Source organism: Hyaena hyaena, unplaced genomic scaffold (genome assembly GCF_003009895.1).
Source record: "Hyaena hyaena isolate Hyena2069 unplaced genomic scaffold, ASM300989v1 scaffold_216, whole genome shotgun sequence".
In the NCBI taxonomy this organism is placed as follows: Eukaryota; Metazoa; Chordata; class Mammalia; order Carnivora; family Hyaenidae; genus Hyaena; species Hyaena hyaena.
Window position 1 is genome coordinate 1,821,886 of NW_024080848.1, and position 24,465 is coordinate 1,846,350.

General features: G+C 41.1%; 1 protein-coding gene across 3 annotated transcripts in view; it reads left to right on the top strand.

Annotated features, from left to right (window-relative positions):
- Positions 1 to 585: 585 nt before the first annotated feature.
- The window catches only part of SLC4A7 (solute carrier family 4 member 7), a 105,205-nt gene continuing 81,325 nt past the window's right edge, over positions 586 to 24,465 (top strand). For all 3 annotated transcript variants that reach the window (XM_039242714.1, XM_039242713.1, XM_039242712.1), the window contains exon 1: positions 586 to 679. In XM_039242714.1, the coding sequence (XP_039098645.1) occupies positions 632 to 679 (48 nt within the window). In that variant the 5' untranslated portion in view covers positions 586 to 631. The remainder of the gene's footprint in view (positions 680 to 24,465) is intronic.

Sequence of the window (24,465 nt, forward strand, 5' to 3'; positions counted from 1 at the left end):
CTCAGGCGAACCTCGCACCTGAAAAACGAGTTAGACAATCAATCTGTTTGGGTCAGTTAAGATTTTACACAGAGGGGCGGAGCCTCCTGAGGAGGCGGAGGGGGGGTGGTGGTGCACGCTGGCCTCTGCGAGCCGCCGATTGGCTGGGACAAATGCCCGTCCCGCTTCCTTCCCGCCCCGTCTCCGGGTGGCCTCGCGGCGGGGCCCGCAGGCGCGCAGAGCGGGCTGGCCGTGCCAAACTGGCAGGGGGCGTGACGGGGGGGCGGGGCGGGGCGGGCCCCGGGCGCCGCGCGCGTCACGGCCTGCGGCCCCGCCCCCCGGGCCCTACGCGGCTCACTCCTCCTCCCCCGCCTCGTCCTCCCGCTCGCTCAGTTCTCGCTCCACGTTCCACGCCGCGGCCTCGCTCGCCAGGCGAGAGGCAGCCCTGCGGCCGCCGCGCTCACCCGCCGCCCCGCGTCTCCCGCGCACGGCTCTCCCCACGCGCGCCTCTCGGTCACGGGCGCACGTTCGTTTCCCTTCGCGCGCCGGGCTCTCGGCGGCGGCGGCGGCGGCGGCGGCGGCGGCGGCGGCGGCGGCGGGCGGACAGCGCGGGGCAGCTCCGTAGCGGCCGCTGCGGGCTGGCCGGCTGGCCATGGAGGCGGATGGGGCCGGCGAGCAGATGAGACCGCTACTCACCCGGGTAATGAGCGGGGTGAGGGCGCCGCGGGCGGCAGAGCTCCTCTGCGGGGGTGGGGGAAGCGCGGAGCGAGGCAGACAAAGGCGGGGGCGCGGCGGACGTCGCGGTCCGGCCCCCTCGTCCCGGGCCCGGCGCCCCTCCGCCGCCCCGCAGCCGGCGCGCCTCGCCATCCCCTTTGTGTGGCCGCCCGGGGCGCGGGGGCGAGGGGGCGGCGGCGGCGGCGCCTGGGAGGCCCGAGTGGGGGCAGCCGGCGGCGCGCCGCGGGCATCCTCGCCAGCCGCATCCTCGGCACCCCTCGGGGGCCATCCGTCAGCCCTTGACCCCGACCGTGCCTTGCTTTCCCTCCGCCGCGCTCGCCTCCCTCATTCCCGGGCGTTCTCCGCCGCCGGGGGTCTCGGTTCCGGTTCCCTGGGCGCTGGAGATGAGATTAGCCCCTCGAAAACCCATCATTCTTCTTCCTCTAAACGCAGCTCCACCTGTTTCTAGCCCCAGGCAGGGGTGGAGAGGTGGGGTGAATCTTTTCCCTTCTTTCGCGTCTCCCCACCCGGTCCGCGCGGTGTGCTTTGTTCGGGGAGTTCTCCGGCCGCGTGGACGAGCTGCCTTCCCGGCCGAGGCTGCGTTTCGCTGCTGACTCTGCCCGGTCCGCCTCCTCTTTTGGCGAGAACCAGGGGAGTATCCTCCTGCCGCAGGCCAAGTGGAAAGAGGGAAGTGTCCTGCGCTCTCCGAGCTGCTCCTTTTTCAATCAGCCTGGCAAAAGCCCGTGTCCCGGTGGCTTTGGCTTGAGTTAGAGGGGAGTGGGGGTGGGCTTTCAGAAGGCCAGCGTCCCCGTTTAGGATGCTGGCCGGGCGGCCCAGCTCCAGAAACTGACTTCCTGCTCTCTGTAGAATACATGTGTCCCCACAGTTGTGATTCTCTCTTCTCTCTTGGTAGTTCCTGATTCAAACGGCATGGAAGTGTTGTAAATTTTCCGACTTCCAATTCTTACTCCGTGACCAGCAAAGGAGGGAAAGGACGCAGTGAAAATTTTTCAGTCTTTCACAACTAACAGGAAAATTGCTTTTTGTGTGTTTTTATAAGAGTTTTCTTTAACCAGCCGCTTCGCCCCCCCCCCCCCAATCTTTTTAAAGATTATTGTAAGGCCCTGGAGAGTAGTTGTTCATTATTACTTAAGTATGTTCACTTACAAATTCTCAAGACATGGAGGAAAACGGACTCTCCAGACAGTGAAGTCATTTAGCAGTGGTTTTGGGGAAGATCAAGTCACAGTGGTGGTAATGGAATACTGGAACCTCGTTCTAAGGAATCTTCAGTAATTCTTTGGGTGACATTTGAATAAACTGTTTGGGAGGGTTTTCTTTTTTAAGCACTTTGTCTACTAATGTGTATCAAATACAGTGTGTCTGTTCTTAGATTTATTGTTTGCAAATTTTCAACGTAGAGCAGTTAAAGGACATTGTAGTTTTCCTAAAGCTGGATAGAAACTGTAATGCTTTTTCCTATATTGTCTGCTTACCTATCAAAAGAAGCATGATAGGGGCGCGTGGGTGGCTCAGTTGGTTAAGCATGGACTTTGGCTCAGGTCATGATCTCACGGTTTGTGGGTTCAAGCCCCGCATCAGGCTCTGTGCTGACAGCTCGGAGCCTGGAGCCTGCTTCAGATTCTGTGTCTCCCTCTCTCTCAGTCTCTCCCCAGCTCGCACTCTGTCACTCTCTCTCAAAATCAATAAACATTCAAAAGTTTAAAGAAAAGCATGATGATGCCATTGCCTTCTAAGTCATCATTCATTCATTCATTCATTCATCATTGTAGTAACACTTAGAACCAATTGTGTAGTGTCCTACAAGACAGGACCAGCTCTGGTCTAATGAAACTTACATTCAGATGAATTACAAGGAAATTGTCAAGCACTTAATGGCCTGGTGGGGAGCACTTGGTAAGGGTATACTTTCTAAATCTTTGGGAAGATAGGACTTGGCTACAGGAAACATATACAAATCAGTAATAGAAATAAATGTAATAAACTATCACACAGTCTAAAAATAGAATTAGAGAACAGTAGAACTCCTTCTTCATGGAGTACAGAACACTGTAACTTAAAAACCGAGAAGAAAGGAACTATTTGTATCGACAAAGTTATATTTTCTCATCGGTTTTCCCCTGGTAAATAAAGTCATAAGAATGGAAGAGTATGATATTCATCAGTCCTTACTTCTCCAACTGGCAACTACTTAGCATAGCCAAAAGAGTAGGATAAAATTAATATTCATAAAATGCTATCTTGGGTATGTGATTATGCAAAATTTTTGAATAAATTGGTGGCAGTTTATATGACTGAACCAAGTCCATCTGTTCCATAATTTAGGCTCTCAAGTTTCTTCTGCTTCTAAAATTCTGTAATTTTTATTGATCATGGTTCTGGGATTGGAGGAAAGTCATTTATGTTCTAAAAATGCAACTTTTGTCTGCTTTATTACAAAAACTTACTGCAGGCTTCTCTTTAGAATTGACTTGAACCATCAGTCTTATTTTCTGGTATAAGTTAACTATTCTATATAGTTACAACAGATAGCACTGTTTAGATGGTTCCCAAGTTTTGATAATTGTTCATTCTTTCAGGCAGTACATTATTTAACACAGTTCTTTTACCACTGAAATTTTCAGGCCGTTCTGTGAATTTTGTTGTTACACAGTTTCATTCATTTTATGGGCATTAAGTTATCTCCTAGGTGCCAGGTACTGGGGTATGGGCGCACGAGGTAGACAGAGCCCTAACCTCCTTGAGTTTATTTTGGCATGCGTAGTGAACACAGTGATAGCCATTTGCATTGCTGCTAATTCCATTTGTGAGTGTCAGTTAAAACATTTTCCTGAATCCATTAGAGGTAGTTTGAAAAAAAGTAGTCGGGTAGAATACATTAAGAGATAGTAACAAGCCAGTATGAATTCAGTGGTGATTGGCAAGGAGGAGGTTTTTTTGGTGGGGGTGTAAGTAAGCCTGCCTTTTGGGATCTGTGGTTCGGTATTGATAGCTCTAGAGATAAGATGTACCCCATGGGTATTATCAGAATTTTAGTTGCCTTTTTGCCTGTAGTTGGTTTCTCTGCACCAGAATCTATGGGGTTGTAATAAAGGAAGAGAAAGGAAATCTCATCCATTCAAATGAAGCTGTAGGGCAGTTGAGTTGGATTAAAGAATTGCTTTATTTGGTAATTGAGACCGAGAAGTACACAGGTTTTCTTCTAAGGGAGCTTAGGGTATGAAAATTAGAATATTTTGTTACAGTAGACTCCAGTTACTTGAGTAGGTTAAAATCGAAAGCCAAAGTAACCTGTTGTTAGAGGAACCTGGTTTATTTTAGTGGTATGTGGTATGCTAACCAATATATTCTGAAGCCTTAGTAGTTAACATGTCAACATCCTGTAATGGGCTGTTTTTCTTCCTCTTTCCTTCCCCTTCTTTCTTACTGTATTTTATCACAAATACGGTCTTGAAGTGGACAGAATCTACAGTTCAGAAAATGGGCCATTTACATAACGGAACATACAGGTGATTTAAAGGGTTAGTGTTATAGATTAGTCAGAGTGGCTTTTGTTTCATATTACAGCTTGCTCTTATTGACTACAGATTCTTCTATAGTTAATCACTTTTTATGGATACAGTATTTCCAACTTTGCAGTAAGCATGTATCAGTAATAAAGATCTTTGTTTATATGCATAAGGTTGCAGCACCCCCCCCCACCCCCCTTTTTAAGCCTCCTTTTGAAGCCAGAGAACTTTTGGTTCCTGTACAAAGCAGGTAGCTATTCTAGTATTCTAGCTTACAGTGAAGTTTGCCTCTGTTTTTGTTTAGCAAGCAATTTCATGTATTTTGTTGAGTGATACTCACCGAATTACATAACTTGGGGAGACGTTTAGGATTATTTGTAATCATGATGGTAAATCACGGAGGGGTGTGTGGTTGGCATGGTTTTAGGATAGTATTTGGTAGTGTTGCTGCAACAGTGTTCCTGAGGGGCAGAGGACTGAGCAGCCTGGAGTCGTGCTAGGTTTCTAAATTAGTGACTCTTTGCCTCCCTGGGCTAGACATTTTTAAATGACTGATGGAGGGTGAGAGTGGCCAAAACTTTTTTTCAGTGCTTGGTTTAGGAAGATAATGTGATTATGATGTTAATGCACTTATTGACCTGGAGCTGATTGACCAGTGCAGAAAGGGCCTAGTTGGGCTGTTACAAGCAGATTTTCATATTTACTCCAAAGAGGATATTTTTAAATATTTTAGTTTTATTAAGCCACAGTTTGGATTTTAATAAGTTTAAGCAGGTTGGATTTTTTGGGGTTTTTTTGTTTTTTTTTGAATCTTATCCATGTGAAGGGTAAAGCATAATCCACCTTTCATAATGAAGTAGGAAAAATACCACAATATTTAATATTTTACTTTAAAAAACTTTAATATTTAATATTTTAATATTTCTTTTTTTGTAGAGAATGTGTATATTAGTGTCACTTGGTTTTCATTTTGTTTACATGTCCGTATAGAATTGTCCTCACTTTCTATATTCCTGGATTATACTGCTGCTTTTTTGTCAGATTACATGATTTGAAGAAGCTGTCAAGTTATATATCATCTCTGACTAGGAACTTGGGAATTGGATGTACCTTTGAAAATGGATTCACGTGTGCAAGGTGGCTATACTTTATTTAATATTATAGAAGGGAGTGCGGAATGATTTCTCAGAAGAGCATAAGAAGGGAAAACATGATATGTATAATCTCTTTCTTATAATTTGCCATAGCATATAACTAACCCTCGGTGCTTGAATGCTTGGTGCATGTTCTTTTATGTACAGATTGTTTTCAGCTTGATACCATTCTTTTTCTGGAAAAATACTGAAGATATTCACACAGACAGACTCTTACCTCAGGAACTGATGTACTCAACAAAGATAGGAATAAAGCAAATTCATATATAGTAGACTGTATTCCCGTCGAGTTCCATGGTAGTATTGGAGATGTTTTCATTTAAAAAGTTTTGTTAAGAAGCAAAATTGGTGTGGGGGGGCGTCACCTGAGTGGCTCAGTCAGTTGACCATCCAACTCTTGATTTCTGCCCAGGCCATTGTCCCAGGGTGGTGGGATTGAGCTCTGTGTTGAGGGCTACTCTGAGCATGGAGTCTGCTTGAGTTTCTTTCTCTTTTTCTCCCTCTGCCCCTCTCCCCTGCTCACATGTGCTGCCCCCACTTTGTAAAATTAAAAAAAAATTTTTTTGGATAAGAATTTAAATTAGAAATTTCCATTCTATTATAGTTTGGCTGCTGGGATGCCGTCATGATCTAGAAAACATCTTTCCTTTTTTAACATTGTAGGACTTTTTAATATTTGCCATGGGTGGGTGGGGTTTTGGGGAGAAGGAAGTGTCCGGGAAGGGAGGGGAGAAGGGTGTTCCTGGACTGTGTTTGTTTGAATTACAGCAGATGCCCCTTTGTAGGCAGATTCACACTTGAGCACAAGTCTTCATGAGAGGAGCCTGGCTTGGGCTTCAGCCCCCTCAGGCCCCCTCCTGCCCCTCTGCAGGGAGCTCATCCCAGATCAGATGCGGCAGCCCTGCATTTGTCAGTCATTCAATTTGATACTTCTACCCTAGTCATTTCGCCTGCTAGACTATAATCATGCTTGGGAATTTTTTTTGTTCTACGTTTAAAACTCCCGGAATTTTTTCCTCCCCTGGGCATTCACATTATCACATTCAGATCTGCTGCTGCAGAATTATATTTCTGGTAGATACTGCTGTCTAATGTGAAATGTATTGCATTCTGAAAATTCTTGATTTTAAGGTCATATTGTACAAAATGAATCAAAGACCAGCTTTCCTAAGCCTGTAAGGATCTAATTTATTTGTTTAAAATGAGAGACACCTGTGTAAAAATCAGACTACAGCCCCTCATAACAATTTCCAGTTATTGAATAGGATTTACTTTGTGTGATATCATTAATTGTTAAACATGATCCCTTTTGAGGGTGCTTTGTTCACTTTGCATCAGGGTACACTTTGTGGTGAATTTTGTGCTGTTTCTTCATTAGCTCTGGGTTCTGTCCTAGCATTTGGAATATCATTGGTGCCACAGATAATATAGCACTTCTATCCAAACTTGCTTTTAAAATAGATAAGACCATGGGGACTGTGGTGCATGAATCCCCAGAAGCTGAAAAATTTTATGCTTGTATGCATTCTTTCTAGGAGAGGATCAAAAAGCTTTACATCCAGATCTCAAAGGGGTTTACAATCCAAAAAATAGCTAAGGAATGCGTAGTCTAAAAATTGGCTTAGCTGTTTTCTTTCAAGTTCACAGAAGTCTTATGTTTTGCATAAATAGATGACAATAATTCTTCTATATGCCAGTATTTGCTGAAGTTTATTTTGCGGAATACTTCATCTATAGCAGGTTTTGCCAAAAAACTATAGCCAGATAAGTTTGGGAAATGTCACACAGTATACCCTTTGGAGCTTCATAATACATAATGGTGTATTAAAGACTCTGCGAAATCCTATAATAAATACTTTAAACGTTGATGGGGAGAGAATACAGCCATGTAAAGTGGAAATTTCTGATGGTTATTACAAAATATGAACCATAGGTCACTAATCTGTTGTATTATAGGTCTAAGAAAGCAAATCCTGTGGTTGTGATAATTCACTCTGTTACAGTAGCAGGAGAGACTTGGAAAAAATGTACACTTAAGAAGATGATTTGGAAGCAATCTGATAGGGCCTGGCTGAGTAAGTCATGGTATATCCACAGAGTGGGGTACTACATCTCTAAAATGAGGAAGATGTCTTCATACTGACTAATGTGGTATATCTGTAGGATAAATCGATTGAAAGACGCAAAGTGAGGGACAAAGGGTACTATACAGTGCCATTTCTTTAAGGGTAATAAGAACGTGTAGTTGTATTTATTAGTATTTTTATGAATAACACTGGAAAGGTAAACAAAAAAACTAACAAAAAATGGTTGCCATAGAGAGGATGAGGGAACAGGAGTTGAGACGGGGTAGGAAGAAAACTTCAGTGGGTAACTTTCCATGTAATTTTGGATTTTGAACCTTGCAAACGTAGTATCTATTCAGTAAAAGAAGGGATGGTTTCTTATTTTATGTCATGGATTAACATATTTCATGAGAGACTTGATTTATGATATATATATATGACTTGATATAGTCTAATATGTTTTGAACTGCTTAATTTTTCATGTTGAAAAGGTTCCATATGAATGACTTGATACAGTCTAATATGTTATGAACTGCTTATTTTTTTTATGTTAAAGAAGTTACTCCTATGAATACATGACTGTCGGTAAAAATCACATGCTACCTGCCTAGTGCTGATACTGAGTGTCCAAGTCCTTTGGCACCATTGGGTTTGCATGTTGCTGATGTCCTGATTCTACTCTCCCTTTCACCTCCTTTCTGTCCAGGGACTTAGATTGTCGAAGAGCCAGTAGAAGGCGGGATGTGAGAAGACGCTGAGGATGCTGTTACACATGAAATGCCTTAGGTGTAGGAAAAGAACTATTTGATTATATATATATTTTTTAATGTTTTACTTATTTCTGAGAGAGAGAGAGGGAGAGACAGACAGACAGACAGCGTGAGCAGGGGAGGGTCAGAGAGGGACACACAGAATCCGAAACAGGCTCCAGGCTCTGAGCTGTCAGCACAGAGTCTGATCCGGAGCTCGAACCCACAGACTGTGAGATCATTACCTGAGCTGCAGTCAGACGCTTAACCGACTGAGCCACCCAGGCGCCCCTGATTATATATATATTTTTAAGCATATATGTATTTTTAAGCTTAGAATTTTCCTTTGCAGTTTTTATACTTACCTTCAATCGAGGATCATAAATTCTAAAAAAAAAAAAATCAGCCAGACTAATTACAGTGAATTGTTGAGATTACAGCGGTGCAGCAGCAGGGGGCGCTAGTCACGCTGTTTTCCCGGTTTTGCTCCAGCAGGTTACCATTTACCTTGAGTGCTGTGTGGCCGCTTCCCCACAGAGCTGTGCGATCTGGGGTGTGGGGGAAAGCATCACTCTGTGTATTCCTCACAGGATGAGTACTCCATGGGAAGTGTCGATCCTTATGCTGGATTGATTGATTAATTAACTAATTTCAATTAGTTGAAAACACTAATTAGAAAACAAGACTAAGAGTTTGTTTAGCCCGTTTTTATTTTCATTTTTTAAGCTGGTTTTTTAAATATGTTTATTTATTTTGAGAGAGAGAGACAGACAGAATGCTAGCAGGGGAGGTGAGAGAGAGCGAGGAGGACAGAATCTGAAATAGGCTCCAGTCTCTGTGCTGTCAGCACAGAACCCGATGCCGGGCTCGAGCCCACGAACCGTGAGATCATGACCTGAGCTGAAGTCGGAGGCTCAACTGCCTGAGCCACCTAGGCGCCCCTTAAACTGCTTTTCTTAAGTTTATTTATTTTGAGAGAGGGAGAGGGAGAGAGAGGATGAGCAGGGGAGGGGCAAAGAGGAGAGAGAGACTGAATTCAAGCAGGGTCAGCACTGTCAGCACAGAGCTCAACGCCAGGTTCGATCCCAGGGACCCTGACTGAAATCAAGACCTGAGCCGAAAACAGGAGTCAGATGCTTAACCAACTGAGCCACCCTGGGGGCCCTTCTATCGAACCAGGTTTTTTAGAAGCCAATAATATGGAAAAGAGAATCTTTTTTTCTTCTCTTGAAAGTATTTTTATATCTATATTTGAGCATAAACCTCAGTGGTATTCCCAGACTTCCCAGCACGTGAGATGGAATAAAGAAACTTTTTCCAGTGGGAGCGCTAGGCAAGGAGGAGGAGGAGTGATGTGATTCTCATGTCAGGAGCTGCTAATCCAGGACTTAAGGTTCTGTCCTTTGCTCTGGAGCAAGGGAAGAGCAGGTAACTGACTCTTTAGAGAAAGCTTGCTTTGAGCCGTGTATCTTATTAGACATCTTTTCTCACTTATTAACCCTGTTACAGATGGGAACTCCTAGGCAGAGAGATTTTCTGAAACTTCCCAGTCCATACAATTGGTAGGAGGCTAAGCTGAGATTTGAACTCACGGTCAAAGCCGGAACACTTGTGTGCCGTTTTCTCATGAGTTCAGAGTAATCCGCAGTCCGTTTGTCAGTACCATTTAACATTAACCATATTAGATCTTTGTACATGTGTGACACTTTGAAAAGCCTTAGATAATTGAGCTGAGTCTTATAGTTAAAAGCTTTTATTACTGTAACTTTTGTGAATTTGTTGCTAATATTATAGAAATTAAATATTTCAAAGGAATTTGCCTCTTTGCTTCCAGATTCAGGAAGTCTGGATTTTTCTGGATTGTTGTTGAATCCTCAATTAGGTCTCTTTCCTCAGGTCTTTTCTGTGGTTTAATGCATAGAAAACATTCAATGACTAGTCAGTGAATGAATATAGGGATAATGTTGTGAACTCCTAAGATTTGAAGTTGAATATGTGCCTAGTGAATTGTTTAATCAGTCAGTTAAGAAATTATATAGCTTTTGTCTGTGGTGTTACCATCAAGGAAAAGACTCCTACTTTGTCAGTAGAAGAGAATGTTTTTTGCCTTTGTTCCGTTGTGGGGGGTGGGGGGAGGCTATTGAATAAATATAGTTTGGAGTGAGTACTTAATGTTTTTTTACCTGGAGATACGATTTCAGGCAGGTGAGTGTTAAGCACATTAAAATGAAAGTTTCATGGCTCAGTATATTTTCATAAGTTCTAAATACATTTATATGGATGTTGGAAAAGAGTGGGTCGGTATTTTACTTACATAGCAATACTTGTGTAATGCTTGCTTTATGAAAAGCTGTGACTTTTAATGTATACAATTCTAAAAGGACCAGTGGCAAGAAAAGGGATCTCAAAGCCCAGATACAATGTCAGCTGCTATATATATTGGCTTAAAATTGTGCTATTTCTCTTAATTCTTTAGAATTATTACTTATGTAAAAGAATTTTTTTTGTTCATTTGCTTTGAATTTTATGATTTTGCGGTTTGTGGGCCTTCCTCCTTCCTGGACTCCGGCTTCCTGGCTTCCCAGTCCTCTCCTTCCTTCCTGGACTCCGGCCTCCTGGCTTCCCAGTCCGCGCATCCGTGTTTGCACAGGTGCGGTCACTGGCCAGTGCCTGGCTTAGTAGAGTCCTTTCAGTAATATTCTGTATTAGTTTGTTTTGCTTATAATTGTTCCCAGATGACCTTCTAACACATGGAGGAGGAACTTCCTTATCCATTTGTGCACGCACCATTAGCAGTATCCTGGGGGTAAGGTTCTGCTGTGAGCCTGTTTAAATCTGGGCAAGTTAGCCCCCCTTTTGTCAGGAATAAGGGACTCATTCAGACTGAAATTGGCCTTCATGTGGTCTTACATTTTAGTTTATTGGACCGTTTTTATTCAGTAATAGGAAATTTGCCAAATAACCACCGGCCCCAAACATTATTTTCAGGACAGGGTAAAATTTGATGTAGCCTAACCTTAGCCCCTGGTGCGACAAGTACATGCTTGGGTTTCAGACACACCTCGGTTTCTCATATGTAATCTGCCACCAGGTGGCGACTAACATCTTTGAATCTCATTTTTCTCATCTACAAAATTGAAATTATAATACTTAACAGGGCTTCTTCAGGATCAGGGAAAAGAATATAGTGTGCATAAAATGCTGAGTGTGCCTGTGGAAACTTGTCGTTAATAACCAGCCTGTGTTGTTATGAAATGTCTCACGTAACAGAATTCTAAAAGAATCAGTCTACATATTGATTGAAGAAATAGAATCGAAGGTCTTAAGTATCCTCAGCTTCTGGCACTGAGGTATTCTAGATAGCTCTGTGGGAAGGAGTTTTGTGTTAGGAAAAAACTCAGCCCTCTTCCTGTATTTTTCCTTTTCTCTCACATGACACACAACACTTCTGACGAGAGGTGTGTGTGTTGGGGGGGGGGGGGGTTCCTCCTCCTAGTCAATTCTGTGGCCCGAGCTGGGTGTTACAGTTTAACTCCATTCTGGCACCATCTACTGGGAGATAGCATCAGATCCCACAGGTTAAGCGCTCTGACTCACAGCTGCCCCTTCCTGTGTCAGTTTTCAGTCCAGGTTGTCACCTGTCCTCCTGACTGATCAGCTCTACAGTGGAGGTTCCCACAACCCCCTCCCCCCTTGGATTCCATTGACTCGCTAGAGCAGCGCACAGAACTCGGGAAAAGCTTGTTCACTGTTCGCCAGTTTACTCTGACAGGATACTCTGACAGATGACCATCGCGATGGACGAGATGCCTAGGGCAAGGAATGTGGAGCTTCCAGCCGTCTCTAATAGAGTGCCACTCTGCCGGCACCTCTACCCACGTGTTGGGCCCCCCAGAAGCTCTCCAGACCTTGGATTTGGGGAGTTTTATGGAGGCTTCATCGGCTTGGCATGGCAGTCATTAGCTTCACTTCCAGCTCCGCTCCCCTCTCCGGAGAGTGGGGTTGGGATTGAATTCCAAGCTTCTAATCATGGCTTGGGCTTTCTGGTACCCCCCCCCCCCAATCCAGGAGCCACCAAGAGTCCCCTCATTAGAACAAAAGACCCTACTGTCATCCAGGAAATTCCAAGGGATTTAAGAGATCTGTGTCAGGAACCAGGGACAGAGACCACATGTTAGAACAAAAGTTGCCTCTGGTGCCCTTGTCGCTTACAAAATTACGAGGGATGTAGGAGCTCTGTGCCTGGACCCAGGGACAGGGACTAGTACATATTTTTTTTTTCTACTACCTCACAGGTTAGGTAGTGGTTTATTGCCTTAAGTACCAAACTTAAAAAAAATCTATTTTGACAACGTTTAGATGTTTAAAGCATAATGTGATTTTTGGATTTAAATAATTTTAACCATTTGACAGAACATTTGAAATGTGATATACGTGTCTCCTCTTAAAAATAAGAGTGCTGATCACTAGTATTGGGCTGTTGTGGTCTTTTAAAATCTTATTTTATTCATTTATTTATTTATTTTTTATTTTTATTATTATTATTTTTTTTACAAATAGTTTATTGTCAAGTTAGTTTCCACATAACACTCAGTGCTCATCCCCATAAGTGTCCTCCTCTATGCCCATCCCCCCCTCCCCCCCCCATCCATCAGTCCTCAGTTTTTGTCAGCATTCAAGAGTCTCTCATGGTTTGCCTCTCTCCCTTTCCCCTACCATTTCCGCCCTTCTTCTCCCCCTTGTTCCTCAGTCAAGTTCCTCCTAATCCTCCTATACGTGCAAACATATGATATTTGTCCTTCTCTGCCTGACTTATTTCGCTCAGCATTTAAAATCTTATTTTAATTATTTTCTTTTGTCATTGGATTTCTTACGTGTTTTATAGATAATAAATAAAATCACAGAGTCATTTTAACTGTGGATGGGGAGGAGTAGGGGTGTCTGTGATGTCACTCTGTGACACAAATCTTACCCCCTCAGATGGTCTTCTGATTCTTGACTTGTTACGGATAGTTGAGGTTACTAGGTTGCTTCATTCTGTTTTCATGAGATCTTGCTGTATCTTATTGGCAGAGTGGGTATAAGATAGTTCCTAACTGTTACTCTTCTAAGGCTCAGTGACAAATTATATGAGTTTATAGTTTCATCTTAAATTTAATTGTCATATTATTTTTTCTGTAATCTCAAATAACAAGAATTATTTATACAAGTATATTTAATTGCATAAAGTGAGGGTTCTGAATTTTGCATATATATACACACATGTACATATATAGGTATGCATACACCCATATACATGAGTATATATTAATTTGAACCATTGGATTACTAAACAATTTAGAGATATTTAGGAATTTTCAGATTACCTGTAGTGTTGAATTTTAGTGGGTTATATCAGTCAAGCTACTATTCTACTACAAAATTGTGATTTCTCAAAAGGTCCTTATTGTAGCAATTTTAAGGTAATGCAGTTTGTTTTAAGGAGGTCATATAAGGGGACCTCTGGGTGGCTCAGTTGTTTAAGCATCCTACTTCAGCTTGGGTCATGATCTTGCAGTTCATGGGGTCGGGCTCTGTGCTGACACCTTGGAGCCTGGAGCCTGCTTTGGGTTCTGTGTCTCTTTTCTCTGCCCCTCCCCTGCTGGTGCTCTTTCTCTGTCTCTTTCTCTCTCTCAAAAATAAATAAATATTTTTTAAAAAGGAGGTTATATAAAGACCATTTTCAGTTGCATTTTTTTGAGATTGATGTTTTCTTACCTCCATTTTTCAGGCTACTTCAGATCTTTTTTAAAAAACAGTTTTGGGGTGCCTTGGTGGCTTAGTTGGTTAGGTGTCCAACTCTTGATTTTGGCTCAGGTCATGATCTCATAGTCATGAGATCGAACCCCGTGTGGGGTGCATGGAGCCTGCTTGGGATTCTCTCTGTCTCTCTGCTCCTCCCCAGCTCATGTGCTTGTTTTCTTTCAAGAAAAAAACAGTTTTGATAGAGGTAAGATATAAATAAATAAAAGTAATTTTGTTGATTAGAAATCAAAATGGTATTTTAATGTAATAGCATAACTATTACAGCAAAGTATGAGCTCACCCAGAATTAGAATCCTATTGGAAGTGTGTGAGGGAGAGGTGGGCAATAAGGTCATAAAGGGAGTGAAGAAAAGAATTTTCAAATTAAATTTCACAGGGTTCTCTGGGTAGCTCCATCGGTTAAGTGTCCGACTTTGGCTCAGGTCATGACCTCATGGTTCGTGGTTTCGAGCCCCACATCGGGCTCTGTGCTGACAGCTAGCTCAGAGTCTGGAGCCTGCTTCGGATTTTGTATCTCCCTCTCTCTCTGACCCTCCCCTGCTCATGCTGTGTCTCTTTCTGTCTCTCAGATATAAATAAAAAACATTAAAAAACATTAAATTTCATCATTTCAGATCACAGTTGAAAACTACAAATTGTATGTTTTACATAATGGCATTTAATACTCAATTTTTATATGTTAATTAATTTTGCTATCATGTCCTAATTGCGTTAATTTAGCAATAAATGGGTTTAAAAGGTTAAGTGGTGAATATTGAGTCGATTAGCCATGGGGGATTGTTTTATACTTACAGCGCACATAGGACTCTGATGGTTGTGAACTTCAAATAGGGGCGGTTTGAGACTCTAACTTGGTGGCACTGAAGCTCATTTCACTGGGGGTTGCTGCATTTTCTTGCCTCTACAATAGGTAGACGTATCTGATTGGAGAAGTAAATCATGTTCGTTGAGAAAAATTTTTGTAGAGAGACAAAATGATACTGTTACAGCTTTATTTTTCAAACTGCCTCATGAGAATGGCACATACATATAATAAATGAACATGGATAGGCTAATTTCGGTGGGCTGTGGGCTAGTGGTTATTTAGTGCCTTGAATCATTCTGGAGTAAGCAGCTTTTGCTTTAGTTTGTGGTCGGAAATAAATGAGCCTGACCTTTGTATTTTAGAGCATAGGTCTAGGGCCTTTAATCAGAACTTTTTACTCATGGTGTTGATTGTGAATTAAAATGTTAATTTTTACCCTTTTTCACTTTGTCCTCCGTTTTTCAAAATAGTTATGAAGCTAAAACCCTGAGGAGCCTCTGCTTGTCCAGCTTTTAAAGTAGGTAAAATTTAGGAAGGGTATTTATTGTAGGAATATTCATTCTCGACGTCTTCTCACTGTTTTCCAAACTGCTATGATTTATTACTGGTTTGCAAAAATAAGTTATTACATTATCACAAGCATTAAAAAAGGAAAGTAAAAGTAGGAAATGCCAAACAACACACTTGGAAAAATAATTACTTTGTGAAACTTTTGTTACATATACATATATGGATGTAAACAGATAACTTGAATACTGCATTTCCAGGGGTTACTGTTAAAAAGCAATTGGAAATCCGTTTCTATAAGATTAACATTTCATGACATTCTTTTGAGATTTATATGTACATATGTGCGTACATATGTATTGTTTTTTCATTTAAAATTTTAACAAGTCCAAATAAATGTCTGGATTAAACACTGTTATTTGATTTCTAAGTTAAAGCTACATCAAAAAGTTTTCTATTGGAGAATTTAACTTCTGGTTCCATGTATAATAAATGAGGCATAATGAGGAAGAAGAACTGCCAACAGACTTTCCCGTGTTCAACTTTAAACTCTCATCAACTCTTTAAGCATTTAGGATCATGGGGGGAATGTGTGTGTGTGTGTACGTATACATGTATGTATACATATATGTATGCATGTACATGGAGAAAATCTTACCTTTAATACCTTAGCAATTGAATCCGTTCCCTAGTGCTGTGCATTAACTGTTTTATATTATTTTATATTTATATTATTTTATATTATTATATTATACACACATTTTATGTGTATAATAAATATACATACTAGAGAAGCCTTGAAAGAGGACAGGTATTATTTGTGTATAGGATAATCCTTAGAGACTTAGGGAGTTTTGGAGAGAGATCTGAAGGAGATTCCATTTGGTTCAGTAGGAACCAAATTTATTGATGTAGGGAGGCATGAGCCTGATTCTATTTGATAAGATTTCTTTTGTAAAGAAATCTCTATGCCCAACATGGGTCTTAAACTCAACCCTGACTGAGATCAAGAGTTGCATGTACAGCCAGGCACCCCTATCATAAAGATATGATATCTGTTGGCCTATGTGTTGAGGTTTTTTTTTAAGTTTATTTATTTTGAGAGACAGAGAGAACACGAGTGTGCACAGGTGAGGGGCAGCGGGAAAGGGAGAGTTCTAAGCAGGCTCCGTGCTGTCAGCAAGCCCAGTTCAAGGCTTGAACTCACAAACTGTGAGTTCACGGAAGTTCATGACTTGAAATCAAGAGCCGGACAGTTAACCAACTGAGCCATGTAGGCCCACACTGTGTGTTAAGTTTTAACTGGAAAGGTGGCAATAGTGAAAATTATTTTCATATAATGGAAGTGTAGGCTCTTTATGAGGTTAAGTGTGTTTAGGCATGGCTATCATTTATGAGAGGTCCTCTCAAGCCATTCTGGGACTGAGTTCCTTTACAAGGTTTTCAAGCCTTACCACTGTTTGAGCTTTGGATGACTGTTAGATAAGTCTTCAGTGGACCCAACGTAGGAATTTGTTAGTTTCTATTTGCAGCATCGTTAATGTGATACATCCCCATAATTCTCCCATCCAGGTACTAACCAGGTCTGACCCTGCTGAGCTTCTGAGATCGGATGAGATCGGATGGGTTCAGGGTGGTATGGCTGTAGACTACATCCCCATAATTCTTCTTCTTCTTTTTTTAAAAATTTTTAATGTTTTTTATTTATTTCTGAGAGAGAGAGAGAGACAGTGTGAGCAGGGGAGGGACAGAGAGAGAGGGAGATGTAGAATCCAAAACAGGCTCCAGACTCTGAGCTGGCTTCAGCACAGAGCCTAACACAAGGCTTGAACCCACAAACCATGAGATCATGACCTGAACCAAAGTCGGATGCTTAACCAACTGAGCCACCCAGGCATCTCTACATCCTCATAATTGTTATTCTGTGAACCTTAAGGCTCTCTAGTCACTTAATCTGCCTTTCAGTTTTGTTTAGTTTTGTTTTTTTGTTTTTATCTGTTGCCTGCACTGTCCTATCCAGTTTAGAATCCATGGCCCATATCTTCAGCTTCTGTTTTGTTGTTTGAGGACATTTATCATCATGTCTCTTGGCTTTAAATATTTTGGTAAATTCCTCATCATCCTCAATCAATTTAACTGCTGGAGATACTCAGAACAGCTGGAAAAATTAAGTTAACACCGCTTTATAGATTGGTACCTCTATACATTCTTGCTTCTTTCCCTCTGGTTCCTCATGAAACATACAAGATCCTCCTGTGTCTAAGTATCTCCTGTTCTGTACAGTGGACTCATCAGATAGTCTTGCTCTTCAGAATGTATCCTCTTGGCTGTCAATCTTAGTAAATAGGGCTGCTTTCTTCACAGAGGCAGTAGAGGAAACCAGAAGGAGCTTCATCCATGGCTATTTCTTCTTGGACCGCTCGCTGGACCTTGTGGTGTCTTCCATAGGACTTAGCAAGCCTTTTCTTCCTGCATTTCTTATCAGTGAATGGCAGATTTGGTTCAAGCTGGGAAATGTGAGCGTTGTCATGACTTTTCTCTCCCTCTGCCCAAACCCCACATTCCATGGATTCAGCGTCCTGACAGTCTCTAGCCAGTCTCCTCCTTCCAGACTTCCTTTGATCATTGTAGTTCGGCCTCTCTCTTCTGTTGCCTGTAATAATGCAGTATTTCTCCAATTGGCTTCCAGCTTTAAAGAAAAAATACTATTCTGTTAAAGAAAGAGTTATTCAGTGACACTTGCTAAAGAAGGTAAAGCAGACTTTATTTAAGGAAGCCCATCCTGATATGGCTGTAGGGACCACCACAGTGGAGGAGAGGGATTGGACCCCACCCCGACTCTAATGAGGACAAGAGGCATTTAAATCCGAGGAGCAGGGATGGGGATCAGTGGGTGGAAAATTACTGAGAGGAGACAGCAGAGGTAAGGGGAATCCTTAGTAGGCTGACTCAGCAGAATCTGGAAGGGAAGACAGGGTGGTCAGGTATCCAAGGTGGTCAGACACCAAGGATGAGGGATTTTCATTAAGCTGATTTATCAGGATTCTCACTCAGACTGGATTCTACAAGGACAGAGAGGGAAACCCAAGGTCTGCTCAGAGAAGCCTGATTGGAGTTTGGTCAAAGGAGAGAGTCTTCATCACCTGTCTCCACATTGTTGCCTTGCTAGGGGATCTTGGAACCAGTGATTAGAGTCTCCTTTTAAAGCCTCTTGCTCTAAGGATGAATCTAAAACTTACCAGTGCCCTGCAAGGTCTGGCCTGTTTCCCTGTCTCCACCTCTTTTCTGTCTTATCTGATCTTTCCTCTTTTTTATGTTTCAACCATTGTCAAAATCTTTTAGTAATTTGAACACACTAGACTTTCTCATCCCTGGGTGTGGGCATATTATATCCCTAGCACAATGCCCGTCACATAGTAGGCACTTGATAAATATCTGTTAGATGATTAAGTGAATAGGAATAAATGAAAATATCTTGTACTATAAGGATAGATATAAAATTTCTAAAATATATGTAGATATCCAAATGATTGAGGTAGTAAAGAGATACACTTAACATCTTATATCCAAATGGAAAATTTCTTAATAAGGTGTAAAGGCAATTTGGACAGTTGTGATAGTGATTTCAGTAAGATGCAAATTTGTATAAAATGAGTGGAACGTCGTATGCATTGAGGAAGCCTTGGATATAAAGGATGGCACTCCCTTTCCTTAGATTTCGGGTTGAATACTATCTGCTGGCTACATCATTGATTGCTTACTCTTCTAGAATTCATGACTTAAGTCACCACTTAAGTGAGTATGAAACCATCAGCACAGCCAGAAAGACGAGTGACAGTATGTGCCTTACCTGTGCTGGAACCAGTTTTTTGGTTTTTTTTTAAACCTTTCAAAAGGTTCATGTTTTTAAATGAAAGCAAAGGGAAAAAAAAGCCATATGTGACTTGAATCAAACCTATCTATCTAGCAAGGAGTATTGCGTTTTTATCACTAAGGATCTGTTGTATACATACAAAGCTAATACAATTCTGTAAGAAGAAAATGATGTCTTCAAGGAGCTTGGAATTAGGTGGGAAATAGTGATGAATATGTAAATAAAAATTAAAATTCACTTAAATATAAAACGTAAAATTAACATAGGATCACCAGTAAAGACAATCATGTGGTAGGATGGTCCTAATCCCTAATATTGAATTGTTTTGTGCCAGGAACCTTTCTGAGCTCTTTGCCCTTTATTATCTTGTTACATTTTTATAATTCATCAGTTGTGATACATTTTACAGATGGAGGACACTGAGATTCCGTGAGATTAAGTAATTTTTCCAGTTTTGCCTAGTGAGTGGTAGAAGTGGGATTTAAATTGAGGTAGGTAATCTGACTCTAGAATCTATATTCCTTAAAGTAATGTTTCATCTTTAGCCAAAGTAGACTTGTTGACAGATTGCATTATGTATCTATAGGCACTGTTTTCCATAGTATTTAGTGTTAATTTTACATGTAATTTATGGAGATAATTTGCTGGATTAGGTCATTAATTAGAAGCTGTTTCTCAAATATATGTAAATCATTTTAATTAATGAAATTTTCTGCAGTGTTTCATTATTTAAACATGATTTTGTTTTCTGAGTCCTACTCTGTTTCTTCCTTAGCCACCTGTTTTAATGTCGCTGTTTATTTTCCCGATGCGCTAACCACTGCGTCATGCACTGTTCATCTTCCAAAGATGCTATATTTCTCGTTTGTTGTAGTTTCTTCTTTCTCTTTATACTTGTCAGTTTATCCTTTAAAAAATTAGTATCGGGGTGCCCCGGTGGCTCAGTCAATTAAGCTTCCAGCTTTTGGTTTTGGCTCAGGTCGGGATCTCACAGTTTGTGCTCTGCACTGACAGTGCAGAGGCTGCTTGGGATTCTCTCCCTCTCTCTCTGCCCTTCCCTGGCTTGAATTTGCTGTCTCAAAAAATAAATAAACATAAAAAAATTAAAAATTACTATCGAGTTAGTGAATTTTGGGACAGAGAAGTAAACCCAAGCCCAGTCTTTATCTGTCTTGCTCCTTGATGGCCCAAGTCATTTTTCTTTACTTGTCTTTTGTAAGCATTAAGTGCGTTACTATGGGAAGGAACCTTTATTCTTTTTTCCACATAAAAATGTGTCTTCTCTTAGAAAACAAATATGGAAAATATTGGGAGAATATGAAATAAAATGACCATTGTTTGAATTCAGTTGAATTAGTTGTTGAAACGACTTAAAGTTAGATGATGTGCTTTTCAACTTGAGGATAATTGCCTGATGAATTAATTTTATTCAAATTTGGGCCATTTGAAAGATAAATATTATCTTGAATCTGTAAAAGAACTAGTATCAGAGGAAATAGCAGCAACCATTTGTGGTGATTGCAAAGATCTGCTAGTTTATCTGAACAACAATTACAGTTGGCAACATTTTAGTCTTAAAATTTCAAACTATTACTGTTTTATAATGGACAACTTTTACCTTGGTAATTAAAAACAGATAGAATTGTTCTGAGTGTTCCAGGCAGGATTCTTTCCGGTGAGTGGGATCAGAAGTCTATTTAAACTTGCTTCAGTTAGAGAGATCTTTATTGTAAGTAGATAGAGTTTTTGCTGGGTTCCAGGAAAATCTGAAAACAAGCCTCAGAAAGAGGAAAGACGGCCTCAGGGCACAGCTGCCTCTCTCATCTTCCTCTTCCTCATCTCTGACACGTGGCTTCTTTATGAAGTGCCACTTGAAGTCACTCATGTCTTTTGTCTGCATTTGCTTCAGTTTCCTCAGTTTTGTGCTGTCAAGCTGACAGTCTCTAGTCTGGATCCTTTTAAGCAAGATTGAGTCTACGAATTGTAATTTATCAGATTAACCAGATAACTGCCTTGTGGCGAAATACATTCAGGGACAAATTATGATGATTTTCTCAGGTGTTCATTCAGTTGATCCAGAGGAGTTCATGTAGAGATGCTCTGTATGTCAGAAACCACTTTGAAAGGTGAAGGTTTATAGGTGAATAAGTAAGGCCTGAGGACCTGTTTTACAGTGTCTTAAAGGTGTGCATTGTGCCTTTTTGTATCTAAAAGTATTAAAACTACAGTAGGAATATTTTATACAGTAAAATCCACATGACATCCTTGGGATTCCTATACACTGAGAATAGGTACCTTTCAGCAAATCTCTTCCAGTTCAAGATGCATTTCTGCCTGTAGAGTTCATTGCTAACTGCAGGTTTTATAAAAGGATGAGGGCTCCATTTATGTTCGCCTTGGTGGTTGTCCATGCTGACTTTTGAGGAAGAAGCTGGTAGATTTTGTTTGTTTTATAGGATCTTCAAGTGCTGGGAATGAGTAGTAGCTCCCAGGTATTTCGAAAGCTGCGGTTCCTCAGTGGGTTTGTGTGTTGCGGTGTGTTTTGTCCCTCCCTTAGGACCTTTGGTATTCCTGGAGACACTTGTGTTTACCACAGCTGGGGAAGGGGGTTTTTTGCGCTTCTGGCATCCAGTGGATGAAAGGCAGATACGCTACTGAATGTCCTGCAGTGTATGGGACCCCCCCCCACACACACAACAAACAAGTGTCCAGCCCCAAATGTCAGCGGTGCCCTAGTTGAGAAGCTCTGTGGCATAGAGTAAAAAATTGTAGAGCAAAAAAAGGTTACAAGGTTCAAAAAAGAGAAGATTTTGGAGTTAAGTACTGGTTTTGAATGCCTTCAAGGAAGTCAGAGAGGCGATCATTTCTACCAAAAGCCTGTGTTTAAATATATCTGAGTTCACTGCATTAAACTGTATTTTGACTTTTAATTGACTATATTTAAACCAGTTTTAATTACATTTTAATTCTTACCAGTCATATTTTTTAATTTCTTAGGTACATTTTCCTAATGGTAGTCCAAGATGAGACATACAAGAATGAAAAATTCCTTGTAGTTAACATTTAGGAGTACTATAAATTATATATAGTTTCTTTGTGCAAATACTGAACTTCATCTTTTTTGTCCCTGGCACTTAAATGTGAAGTATTAATCTTAAGGAAAAGATGCTTTCCCAAGAACAGTTGCTACTTTTTATAATGATGCAATTTTTTTCTGGGAAGCTTTTTTTTAAAGTGGCACAGCTTTTTTTTTTTTTTAATGTTTTTTATTTATTTCTAGGAAAGAGGGAGAGAGAGAGAGAGAGAGAGAGACAGTGTGAGCAGGGGAGGGTCAGGGAGAGAGGGAGTCACAGACTGAAATAGGCTCCAGGCTCTGAGCTGGCAGTCAGCACAGAGCCTGACGCGGGGCTCGAACCCACGAACTGAGAGATCATGACCTAAGCGAAAGTCGGATGCTTAGGTGGCTTAACTGACTAAGCCACCCAGGTGCACCTGGAAAGTTTTTTTTTTTTTTTAAGATTTATTTATTAAGTAACCTCAGCACCCAACATGGGACTTGAACTTATGACCCCGAGATCAGGAGTCCCATGTTCCACTGACTGAACCAGCCAGGTGCCCCGGAAAGTTTTTGATAAAACATTTTTTACTTTGTAGTGAACTGTATTTGTGAACTAGATTCTTCAGTTCTTTAATTCTCATGAAATTATAGATGTATCCCAAAATATTTTTAAAAAGAAAATTCTTGAAAGGTTATAGGTATTTGAAATACTTTTTAAAAAAAATGACTATAGGGAGGTTGCCTGGGTGGCTCAGTTGGTTAAGCATCTGACTTCAGCTCAGGTCATGATCTCATGGTTCATGAGTTTGAGCCCCAGGTTGGGCTCTTTGCGGACAACTCAGAGCTGGAGCCCGCTTCAGATTCTGTGTCTCCCTCTCTTTCTGCCCCTTCCCAGCTCACACTCTGTGTCTCTTTCTCTCAAAACTAAATAAACATTAAAAACAAAATAACTGTAGGGGCACCTGGGTGACTTAGTCGCTAAGCATCCAACTCTTGATTTCGGCTCAGGTCATGATCTCATAGTTCATGAGATCAAGCCCTGTGTCGAGCTGTGCAGTGACAGTGTGAAGCCTGGTTGGGATTTTCTCTCTCCCTATCTCTCTCTGTCTCTCCCCCACTCATGTGCACTCTCTCTCAAACTAAAGAAATAAACATTAAAAAAAAAAAAAGATTGTAAGTCTACTTCACTATAACACATTGATGATTCAGCGGTACATGTAAAATGCCCGTATAAAAAATATAGCTGTCTTTTTCTACATATTCTAATATATAAATAGAATAATTTAGTCAGTAGTTCTTACCTTCTGATCTGAGTGACGTTAATGTTCAGATTTCTTAAAGCAGCTCCCAGGGAAGATTTTTCAAACCCAGAATTTCCTGCCTGAAACATGAACTCTCCTTTATCATTGGACATCCTGCATGTCAAATGATCGCCACCGGATGGCGATCTTATACACTGATGAAGACTGGTCCTTGGTGAAAACTGCATTGGTTGCCGAAATTAAGCCATGTGAATTCAGCAGTGATATTTAGCAATAGTGAAAGGCATGGACTTGTTGTGTTTCCCTCTGAAACCTGCTTTAAAATGGGGCAACTGTTCATTTGTTTTAAAAGGGTTTTTCTTCTTTTCTTGGCTCTTCGGTTCAAATTTATCTATGGAGGGGCGCCTGGGTGGCTTAGTAGGTTAAGCGTCCGACTTTCCGACTTTCGCTTAGGTCATGATCTCGCAGTTCGTGGGTTCGAGCCCCGCGTCGGGCTCTGTGCTGACTGCCAGCTCAGAGCCTGGAGCCTGTTTCAGTCTGTGACTCCCTCTCTCTCTGACCCTCCCCTGCTCACGCTGATTCTCTCTCCTAGAAATAAATAAAACATTTAAAAAAAAAAAAAACAAATTTATCTATGGAAACCAAAGTAAAATAATATCCCCATAAATTTATTATAAAATTGATGCTAATTGATTGTGTTAAGGTTTTTGCTTTTGAGTGTAGTTATTTTATGGCTGTTACCAAATTTCTAATAGGTTTAAAGTAGTATTTCAAAAATAATTAGGTGACTGTTTTTTGTACTTTATATTTTACTTACAGTCCTCTCAATTAGGCATATATGCAAACTAAAATTATATGTAGAACAAATAAAACTATATGTAGTTTAACGTGGGGGAAGGTATGTGGCCTGATGGAAAGAGCATAGACTTTGAAGTCAGATGGCCCTGGATTGGAAAATGATC